Raw genomic sequence first — 12,075 nt, forward strand, 5'->3', positions numbered from 1 at the left:
TTTCATACGTCCGCAGAGCAGAGAGAGAACTTGTGAGATTCTAGACACATGACAAGATGAGCTGAGTGTTCTGGGGGATGAGGTAACAGAGCATTGAGATGGAAACCTCTGAGCCTGTGTCCATCAGAACCTCAACGGACCATGGTCTCATTTATCATCTGACATGCACACAAACTCACTATATGGGGTTCATTCTATTTGTTTAACCATTTCCAAATCTTCTAAAGGTATTTTTACCTACTGTGATACCTGCCTATCGCTCACTCAAATCCTACAACGTTCTTCAGTCATTTTGATCAAATACATAACAAAACAATACATTTAGCAAACATGACTATCCCCAAACAAGGAAAAGTAGTGTATACAGGTCAATAAAGCACTTGTGCCCATCATAGCAACAAAGCTGATTTTTATAGAAATATATCTTATCAGAATATACTGGAGAAAAAAACCTTGGATGCTTCAACTGAACACAGAAAATACAGATTTCTTGCTAGGATTATTGCATTTTTTTCTCTCCATTGTAAAAGGTCCAAAGCTACACTTTACTTGCAATGAACTAGGCCTGTCACAATAAATCAATTAATCACGTGATAAATTAAAGGGAGTTCAATAAGTAAAATTTTCATAATTTATAGTGCTTTTCTCTCTCTGTTTCTACCAAAATTATTATTATTATAATGCCTTTACCATTACATTACTCAAAAATGGTCTCAACAATATCATCATAAATCATAATAACTTCTGGAACAATGTATCGTCCACCAACATTTCTTATTGTGACAGTGCTGCAGTGGACACTGTTCTGCATATATAGTTTTTGATGAGCCACTGTGTGTGCACACATGCATAACCAACAACGGAAACAAAGTTGTTGTTTTGTTTTTTTTCCAACAGTGATTTTAGTGAAAATAAAATGTGTGTAATCCTAACAATGGTTGGAAAATGTCAGAGATGTGCTTTGCTTTTCATTCAGTCACACACAGAATATGGTGTTTCGAGCGCGGGATATGTCACAGAGTTGATCTTTTTCTCAGCTCTGCAATCGTTTAGCTCCTCTGTTTCCCTCCCTCTTTTTCCTCCAAGGCTCTCTTTATCCTTCTCTTTCTTCTACTCCTGGGTGGTTCAGAACTGTGACAAGAGGTGTGAGCTGCAATTCTGCAAGCTTTGACTTCTGAAGACTGCTGTCTACTACAAGGCAAAAAGTGTGAGAACTTGATAAAAAGGAATAAAGGAATGGGGGACAAAAAGGGTTAAGAAATTTCAGACATGACAAATACAACGAGTCTTACCTCAACATCACTGACATACACAGCATACCCAAAACCATGTCTATTTGATGCATATGGCACCATGGTAAACTATGCAAGGTCATGTTTTTTAAGCATTAACAATCCCTACTGTTGCATTATACAACAAGACATAAATCATACGTGTGTAATATGTAAGTTGTGTGCTCAAACGTGCGCAAAGTGCATGTGTGTGAGCACATTAGAAGACATTGCAGTTCAACACAAGACAGCAAAGACGACCCAGCATCAACAATGCTTCCACATGCAGAGCAAATGTGCTGGCAGAGCCACTTCAATGAGAGGACTGGCAAGGGATGAAAGTTTGTTGGCTTATTTGAGTGTTTATAGCATTTAAGGGGAGCTGTCATGAGCATGTGGTCCCCTAAAATTTTAATTATGCACCTGTTTTATTATAATATACCCAGTTCTTTGTGAACACCATCTTGGATCTTGAAAATAAATTAGAAGCAGAAACCCTCATTAGGGTGTTTTGGGAATGTTGGATGTGAGGACAGCCAGGCACTCATCGTATTTCATTAAGTAGCTGGCACGGTCAGTGTTCCTTGCTGCAGCATGGTAAACAGCTTTTTGGCAGGAAGCTTTTCACTGTTGCCACAGGCTTTGAGCAAAACAAAAGTAATCCAAAGGTCATAATGGATTAGCATCAACAGCAGATACGGTGGTAAGATTTAAAGATATAAGCAGAGATATTTATATTGTCTCAACTTTTTTTTTTTTTTTTTTGATTAGGTCTAATTCTGGATTTATACACACTGTGTACAAATCAGATTAAAAAAACATGAAGACATCCCCCAAACAACAGAGATAAATTTCTGGAAATTCACACAAATCCCATGCCAACACATGTGCTGTCACACAAACTCCAACACACCTTTACATTCAAGTACAAACTACTAATGGCAGTTTAGTGAGCCAAAGCACGGTCGGTAGCAGTAATGATTCAAAACTGAAAAGAATCCCACTGCTCTAACAACGTATTACTTGTTCAAAAAAAAAGCTTGCCTCATCTTTGTTTGGTTGTTTTGGGGAGCAAATTAAGCTCAAGTTTTGGTTCCTATGACTAAGGATACAGGCAAAGCAACAGGGAGCCAACTTCTCATGAGTTCATCACCTGCAGTAGGGGAAGCTGAGGTCATGTGCCAAGTGAGCCAGGTGGAAGGTAGCAACCTGGAGTTGTTGATTCCTGCGGGTAATAATCTGCTTCTATGGACATGGAATGCCACCTCAGTGCCAGGACAGAAAGTCCAGATTTGCCTTGAGGCAGAAACATTACACTGGTGTTGAGTTAATTGCAAGCCACCCTGCTGAGGATCCCCAGTGAGAGGGTTGTCTCATTGCAGCTTCGAGTTGTAAAAGGGAAGTTTTTCATTGTTTATACCTATGCTCTAAACAGCCGTTGAGATTATCTAAACCAGATGAGTATGGTTCACTGAATAAAGATCCAAACTGAACATTCTGTTGTTCTTCTTGGCAATCTCAACTCCCATGTGGGTAATAACTGAGACACCTGGAAGGATATGATCTGGAGGAATAGCCCTCCTGATCTGAATATAATCTGCACCTAAAGTGTATTTGGTACCAGGTCACTTTAAGCCAAAGATGGAATATCGTTTTCTAATGACAGCAGGTCAGTGGCTTATGTCTTGGACACTTGGATGGAGAGAGGGGCAGAACCATCAGCTGATCATCCGCTTTGGCCTCTATTCTTGAAATTTTTTTCACAGCTCCTAGAGAGGTTTCAACGTTTGTCCACATTAAGATCAGAAAAAACACAGCCTACATATAGTTTGTGAAACTAGCAGACTGGTGGTGGACAAAGCAGGTAGCTGAGATAATTAAGATGATCAAGATGAAAAAGTAAGTCTTTAGGACTTTGCTTGTCTCTTCTCATGACCACACAAATGGAACACAACCATCCAGGTGGCCTCTAGAAAATTCTGGCATGCAACAAAGCAGAAAAACAGTGACGCTGAATGGACTTGCAAGGTTGAAGAGCCTGTTAAAATCTCCACAAAGCCAAAAGACTTGAGACTTTGGACAATGTGGGGCTAACATGACTTCTCAAATATTGTTTTATGGTGTTGTGGGTGGTCCATTATGACAAGACCTAAGGAATGGAATACCAGACAGGTGGTCTGAATATTTAAGATGGGTAACCAGAGAGTGCATTTCAGCTTTGATATTTGGAAGGGTAAAGATTTGGTAAGGAGGTGATGGAAGTCCTTCAAAACATTTGGTGGTACTTGCTGCAAAAAACGCATCCATTAAGATAGACACGTCCTCGAAGCAGACGTCTGCCGATCAATATTTATTACCATGTACTTGGTGTCACACAGTAAACTGCTCAGTGGGAATGTGTCACATCAAACTGTTTTGTATGCAACATCACGCTGACAAAGTTGAGAGTCGGTGCAACCAGTTGCAAGAACACAAAGCGTGAATGCCATTGTCTGTGCCGCACTGACAAGTGGCTGTGGCTTCCCTAGTGGAGAAGAAATACAGCTAGGCACTCAGCTAGCTCACCAAACTTGCTAGTATCCATTCAGATTGTGGGAAATGAAGGAATTTGTCACAAGGAATGTAGGTAATAGGTATGGTCGACTATGACATCTCAACAGTCCATGGACAGTGCGTGTGGAGTTCGCAGAATATACGGAGAATGTCTGAGTATGTGGGAGCCTTAAGAGCAATCCAGCCATTGTATAACAGCAAGAGCTTTAGGAGACTCACTGTCATTTTTGCATTTTATAGACTATGTGGTTCTGTTGGTATTTCAAGTTATGACCTTTAGCATGCATTAAAGCAATTTACAGCCATATGTGTGGCGGCTCAGATGAGAGTCAGGTCCTTTTAGTGCAACGTCAAAGTTCTTGAATAGAATAAAGTGGACTGTTCCTTCAAGCAGAAGGGTTTGATTATCTGTTTGTTTTGATGGTACAATAGAGTGGGAAATTGATGGGGCCTTGTCTGCAGCAATCCAGACAGTACTCAAGTTTACAATGGTGAAACAGCTGAACCAAAGGAGCAAAGCTAAAAATATAGCATTCTATGTACATTCCAATTCTCCTGGATGGCCAGGTGGAAATAGAAATCTTGACTAAAAGAACAGAATCCTGGATTAAAGGAGCTGCTCTGACTTTCCTTTGTCTTAGGCCAGAGCTGAGAATATAGCTGCTGCTAATGCTGAAAGAAGTAAGCTGGGTAGTTAAGGCTTCTGATCAGGTTGAATCCAGTGAACCCACCGTTGGGTGATTCCTGTTGGTTAACAGGAAACACACAGTGTTCCAGAATAAAACCCTAGAAAGTCTTTAAAGTTTCCATAATATACATTTATGTAATTAACTGCATAATGTTGTGTACAAACAAACTGTCGTCTCACGCGTTACAAAATGCAGCTAATAGAGAGGCCTATATCAAATGAGTTTGCCAAAAAAAGAAAACTTTAATGGTAATATAAGTACTAGGGAACATTAACTCATTAAACAGGGAGTCAGACCACAGAATGTAGCAAAAACATCAATGAGTTGTGCCAAGGATTTAACATTCCTAAGGACATATCATGGCTCTAGAACATGTGAAACTTTCTCTTTACTTTACCTTATCTGTGTCTATTTGCAAAGTCCACAGAAGTGCCAGTGCAATCAATTAAGGGCTGACATATTTGTCTGATAAATACCATAGATAGCAACTGTCATAAGACCAGCAATCCCTTATCTGAAATGATTTCAAATCACTCACTGTCACTACCTACTTTAATTAACCACTCCTAATGACACAATTCCTAAACTAGGTTCACAAAATAACAATAACTGTTTCTAAATTTTTAGAGCTTATTTGGGGAATCAGTGCCAAAATGGAGGGAGAAAAGGACTTTCAGCATCCTACTGCATTCTCTGGTAATAACCAGTGGTTATTGCTGTGAAGTGTCCAATTTTATCCTACAACAAACTTGACTTAGTTAGTATGAGTTGCAAATTCTTCAAAATAAGATTTATTGAACAAGCAAACACTTTACAGTATATTAAGTGTCTAAAAACAAGACTAAATTAAAAAACTATAGCACAAGTTTATTGCTCTTTCGTGATACCTCATCTATTTAATTTCTACAGTCCACCTTGAAATGTTTCTTTCAGTAACAGATTTGTAAAATTAGGCACATAAAAAGCAATGAGATTTTTTTTTTTTTTCTTTTTACCCACGGGATAAATGGTAAGCAAAGTAATGGTGGATGATTTCTCATTTTTAAGTGTAAAGATTTTACTACTGTAATTAAACTTCTGTTTATTATTTCCTGCATCAACATTTTTATGTATTTACTGGACCTCAAAGGTTGAGGCATGCCTGTTAGGCACAGCTTGTTCATTAGTTAAGTGACAACTTGTTCACTTAACTAATGGAAGTAGAATACGATGCAAAAAGCAGAGTGCAAATATTAAGCATTTTATTTTATATCGAGCATTTTACTTGCACTATGTAAGCAATAATTGACTCAGCTGCAGACTTAACAACACTAAATATAATTTCTTTGTGAAACATTTTTAATTGTCTATTACATAGTCATAAATGGAGAAAAAATTATATACTTGCATACATTTTAATGTATGCAAGTATACATTAAAACAATTTGCTATCTGACAAGCTAAAAACACAACAAACCCTAACTGCTGGACTTTTTTTATCTATGTTCTACACTTTAGATCGTTTCTTATGCTTACTCTACTGGGACAGTTAAGCAATTATGATGTTACTGTATCTCAACTGGAATCTCCACTGATATCCAGCATGGCAAAACTATCTGGGTCCAATCTGGAAACAAGTTAAGTATCCAAGACTGCATTTGCAGCGTAGAGCTTGGGAGCTCCTGAAGTCAATGATCCTCAATATTTTACTTTCCCAATCGTACATGAGCAAAAACTCTCCACAAGAAAAACTTGCTTTCTTTTACTCTCGCACCCCCCTATCTAGACATCTGGAGAACCTGACCCAAAATGCACACACATGCACACAAGTTTACACTCGCTCTCTCACCCTTTCTTGCTCTCTCTTTCCAGAGACAGCTTTATTACATAGGGATTACTAAAAGAAATGTTTTAATCAAGTGCCTCAGACAGCTGCAGGCCACAAGGCGAGAAAATGACAATGATGCGGTTCATCAGGCGTTAAAGAAAGACTCATCAGAAGGCCAGAGGTTTAGTGGACATTCAACTTTCTGCCTCTGTTCAACAAGTCCAGCTGTGGAGGAAAACTAGGATAGAAGAAATTGAAGTTAACAGAACAAGCTTTCCCCCACTTTATGGAGATAAAGTTCAGATTTAGCTATGAATGATTTCTGCATCTCAGATTTCACTTTTATTCTCTTGCTTTTTGGAAGAAAAAGGAGTATTACTTAAGGCAGGTGGAGAGGAAAGGAAAGTGGAATGCACACCACAGGAGATAATAATCCACAGAGAGCTGATAATCCATCCATCCTTCCCACTGTTATCCTTCCGTCCAGTGTCAGGTCCTCAGATGACTAATTCAGGAATTAATGGGAGTCTTTCAGTAAACTGAAAACATCTCCAGCTGCTCTTATATGTGCCACGGTGCTCTTAATGTACATGACAAAATCTATTTAATGGTCAAGTTAAAATTTAGTAGATTTTCTTGGATTGGATTAACGCTGCCTCCTGGCATTACAACATGAAATGTACATCTTTGGGACAAATTAAAACCCAAGCTGACTGAGGGTAAAATATATCACAGAAATAAGTGAAGGAATAGCACTTCTGCTGCACTGCTAACGTTACTTTTCAACTTTTGATGTGATCAAATGTTCTAAGGACGGCATATATGGCTTATTATAGCAGGAATGCCAATCACTGAGGACATAAGATTTGCTTTTTCTCAAGTCATTTACTTAAAATAACACGGCTCAATACATCCATTGATTTCCTCCAGCCATAAAACCAAATAAAACTGTCTAACACCAGACGCAAAAGAGAAAAAACTTGTTTCTGCAGAGTAGGCCAAAATATTTTATAGACTGTGGAACAAAAAAAAAAAAATACTTTGCAGCTCAGAATCCTTTACATGAAATGGCTTTGAGTAAAACGTGGAACATAATTACATCATATGCCATATTCCAACTTTTAAGTACAGTGTTTATATACAAAGGCTGCTATAACTACCTTTACTAAAACATTTAAAATCATAATGACAAATTTTGCTTCGAAGTATGTGCTGATCCAACAAGTGAGTAGAAAGCAAAAAATCCTTGTTAATATTCCATAATGTGCTCAAAGCGTCTTTATTTATTTATTTATTTATTTATTTATTTATTTATTTATTTATTTATTTTACAATGCAACATCTACTGCACAGTTTTTACAATCCAAATTCTGTTATTTAAGGATATCGCCTGCAAATTTGGCTAGTTCACAAATGTCAAAGCCACAATCAATGTTCTCATGAGTGCATCCTGCTCAAGTACTTTTGTCTAAATTTAACTTGGCTCTATATTCAAGTATACAAAACACATTTGTCATCCAGCTTTTGGCTGTAGTTGGAGACATAGACCAGGAGCAGCTTGCTATGAGTAACTATGAACAGGAGTAATGAGGCATTACAATCACACCAGAAGCCTCATGCCTCAGATACCTCAAGCAGACTTCATAAATCACAACACAAGCTAATCTAGAGTCTAGACCACTGGGCCAGACATAGTAAGGCACTTCTAAACTTCAAATAAAAAAGTGAAGAAATCTCACAGCTAGTGCTAAAAATGGAATTTAACTGGGACAGGGTAATAGACTGCGACCAATAATGAGATATCAAGGGAAAACCAACATTCTTTTCTATGCTACCAGTCTAAAACTAAGTCCTCTTTCAGACGCTGTATAACATGCACCTGTAATACCACATGTTTTCATGCTTTAAAAAAATGATCCCCTCAGAAATAGCTGTGCAACTAATAGGGGCTGCTAAAAATGCCACATAAAAGCTGGCGGAGGCTTGAATTATGGCCTGCAACACGACGAACCACACCAAGCTGCTGCTGGTTAGTTGGTTGGTTGGTGGGCCACAGCCAGCCTCCATATGTTGTTGCCGTCAGGTGGCCCTGAATAAGCAATATTATATGGTGTGAGCGCAAGTGTGCATGCGTATGCACTCGTGTTTGAGTGAGAGTGAGGCTAGGTTTTAGGGAAATCAATGCAGGTGGCACTTCTAACGTACACTGTCTCCCCTTATTCCATCTTTTCTCATGAGGGGAACAGGAGTGAAGTAGGTGTGGGATTTATATAGACTAAAAGGTTTAACAGAGTTGTTCACAAGGTTGGGTGTCCATACACATCATCACTGCAAATTTATACAAACCAGCACAGTATAATAGTTAGACAATTTATCAGTAAACCATTACTGTCTGTATAAGAACCAACATACAGGCTCACAGTCATGGAAGCCGATGGATTTACTAGATGAGTAATAATTTGCTACATTTACTAAATTTATCATAGAAGCATCACAACCAACATTTACATTTTTGACACACTTGATTTAATCCCTGGGGTTCACTGCAAAGTATTCTTGGGCAGGAGAATTAGCTGCCTAAGGTAATTTGACAGCTTACCAAAGTTACTATATCAGTACATCAACAGTCAACAACATCATCAGTCTTACTTGCCATCTTTAGGTTTAGAGTTCATGGTCCAACAATACAAAAGAGACTGGACAAGAATGTCATACAATAAGAAAGTTCAGTGGCAAAAACCTTTACCCACCAAAAAAAAACACAAAGGCCCATCTCAAATTTGCCATGCAACAACTTTGTTTTCCCCAAGACTTTGGGGTAAATTTGGAGTGAACTGATAAGGCAAAAGTGGAACTTTTTGAAAGGTAGACATCCTGTTACAGCTGGTGTTTCACTAACAAAAGTCCATGAGGCACACTGTCAAACCTGCCTATCACCTTTCTTCCAGGAGCAAACTGGGAAGCTGTGTTTATGAGGTTTTGAATTTAGTGACAGATAATACAAGAGGTAGGATGTCTGGCAAGCTGCTTCCTTTTTAAGACAGGTGGGGGTCAAATATGAGTCACATTGACTGAAATGACAGAGGCCAAGTTTCTGAGTCAAGACTATTTAGCGTTACACAGCAAACTGCCCCAACTATTGCCTGCAGGGAAAATACTGAAAAAGAAAAAAAAACTGAACAAATCGTCGATAACAACCATATTTCAATATTTCTCCAAAATATTTAACATCAAGGACAAGTAAACTGGCAAAAAGTTTAGAGAAATGAGAAATGAGAGAAACAATGGTTTGGATAAGTAAACACTACAATTCATAAAGTTCACTACCACAGTCTGCGACCCACTAAAAGTATATTTATAAAATAATCTTATTTCATCAAAACTAATCTTCCTATTGATCTTTTTTTTCTTTTCTTTTTTTTTTAAGGTAACAGGTAATTGTTGCATAAAGCTTCTGAATCAACTACTTAAGGAAGGCTGTGAATCTGGGGAAGAGAGTGTAGCTCTGAGCAAAGAGCTGACAGACTGCAGATAGATTTTCACAGTAGCAGAGAGAAGAGACATTCAGGTTCTGTCAAAGCACCAGCTCAACCCTGGTTATCTTCCCAGCAAAGCAACCACTCTGCAGAAAATACATTATGTGTCTAATCTGCAGACCATCTGCAGGTCTTCACGTGTTTAAATTTGAACTAAAGGGGAAATAGATTCCCAAGATGGTGCTCTGGCACAAGCTTCCTGCCTTAACAGGCACTCTGACTGCAAGGTGTGAGAGAGGGCACAGGGTGAGCTTGAGTGGGATTTTCCCCAAGTGCAGCAGGTTACTGAGATTGGTGACAGAGTGAATAATGGCAACAGTCTTTTTTTTTTTTTTTTTTTTTTTGCTCCATATAGATAAAAAACCTTACAAAGCTGCTTAACTTTCAAAAGGAAGTTATAGCAAACAAACAACCTAAACAGTCTCTCTTAAGCAATACCAACTCAAACCCATTAAATTGAGATCATCATAAAAAAAAGGTGATGGTACAAGAAGATAAAAACTAAAAACTGGTTTAATCAATTTTAAGAGTCAATATTCATTTTATTCTCATCTTTCTCTTACTTTTTTTTTTTAATTTACTTTTACCGCACTCAAAATTACCTCTTGCCCAGGCTGGTGTTGATTTTTTGTGAATTCAAAGTAACGTTAAAAGTGTGGCTCATCTACTGTACTACTACTCACAGAAATTTCTACCAAACAAAAGTTTACATGCTCACCAATAAGCAGGCAACTGTATGAGCTTTCCATAGATCGCTGTGCTGAAAGAAGGGATGATGGAGATGAGAGGCAGGAAGCTTCCCATGCGGTCCTGGCATGTTAAGCCTGCCTGGAACCCAAAAACCTGCAAGGAGACAGAGAAGGTTAAAGAGGAGATGGACTGAGACGGAAAACACGCTGCTGCACAACTGAACCCAATTACTGTATCCAAAAGGTCATCCATAACAGGAGATATGTTCATAATATTTGTGTGGTTTGTCTGTCTCATACTGACTCATGCTTAATTTAAAAATTCAGAAAAGGTCCCTAAGAATTGTCATCCTGTTATTAATATACCGCGATTTACAAATGTCACTTTCAGGCTTAGCCTAGACAACATGGCCTCCTTCTGGGCACTTCAGCTACAATATCCCCATACATTAGACAACATGCAAAACTCCCACAAAAAATATATCCCAGAGTAATAACACCTTCCAAAATAAAACTGTTTTACTATATTTGTTTTAGTTTTCTTTTTTTATATCCCATTTAGTTGTTTGGATTTATAATGTTGGGATGGAAATACATCACACCACTATTAAGCATGTTATGTACATTGATCTTATCTTCTCAATCTGAAACAGCACGCCATTCTTAGAGCAGAACAGACAGTCATGTAGTTGCTACAGTGGTGGCAACATCAGCCTCATAAACTGCATGAAAGACACAGAACTTAAGGTTTTTTTGTCACAAGATCACTATGCAATTTTACAGTTTATCAGAAAATAGAAATAATGTCAGTTTTCTTTTATAGCCTTGTTAAGTTAATACACATCTTTGAGCTCTTGCCAATAATCTTGGAAACGTAAGAAATGAGATAAACGCTACCTTCAAAACAGACACCATGGCACTGACAAAAAGTGTCATGGTAATAAAACATAGATTAAGGTGAATTGCAGCCAGAGTGACCTCCACCCTGTCATGATCCCACTGCCAAAATCCAGAGGCAGTTAGAGCGCTGACAGATACAGATGCTGATTGGTCACAAAAGGCCTTAGCCACTGACTTGTTGACTGTTAACCCTCCAGTGACCCTTTGATAAGAACGAGCAGTAATACATCCAGTAAACATCCTGCTTTTAAAAACACTACTAGACAAAACCCTGGAAGACTGGTCCAACACAAATTAGTTCAGGTCTGGTTAGTTTTAGAAAAGGATGAACTGGCCATTAACCTGACTAGTCTATGTGTATTACTTTGTTCTGAAGGAATTTTATATTAACTTAACATAAAAGGTTTATACCTGCTGTTATGCTTCATTTGTAGGGAAACTTCAAAAATACAGTACAGCAGACATGAAAGAAGGCATCACAGTACTGCAACGTTGCACATAAAGGCCTAAGAAGCCATTTTCTAAAGGTTTCATTTGTCTTGACAAAAAGCAAACAACATGTAGTGAGATTATTCTTTTAAAACAAAAATAAATGTACAATAGAGAGTTATATCATCCATTAGAATCTGA

At 38.1% G+C, this 12,075-nt stretch overlaps 1 protein-coding gene across 5 annotated transcripts in view; it reads right to left on the reverse strand.

Annotated features, from left to right (window-relative positions):
- The window catches only part of LOC122830714 (vacuolar protein sorting-associated protein 13B-like), a 297,339-nt gene that overhangs the window by 241,726 nt on the left and 43,538 nt on the right, over positions 1-12,075 (reverse strand). For all 5 annotated transcript variants that reach the window (XM_044116313.1, XM_044116310.1, XM_044116311.1 and 2 more), the window contains one exon: positions 10,575-10,699. In XM_044116313.1, the coding sequence (XP_043972248.1) occupies positions 10,575-10,699 (125 nt within the window). The remainder of the gene's footprint in view (positions 1-10,574; positions 10,700-12,075) is intronic.

Source organism: Gambusia affinis, linkage group LG05 (genome assembly GCF_019740435.1).
Source record: "Gambusia affinis linkage group LG05, SWU_Gaff_1.0, whole genome shotgun sequence".
Lineage (NCBI taxonomy): Eukaryota > Metazoa > Chordata > Actinopteri > Cyprinodontiformes > Poeciliidae > Gambusia > Gambusia affinis.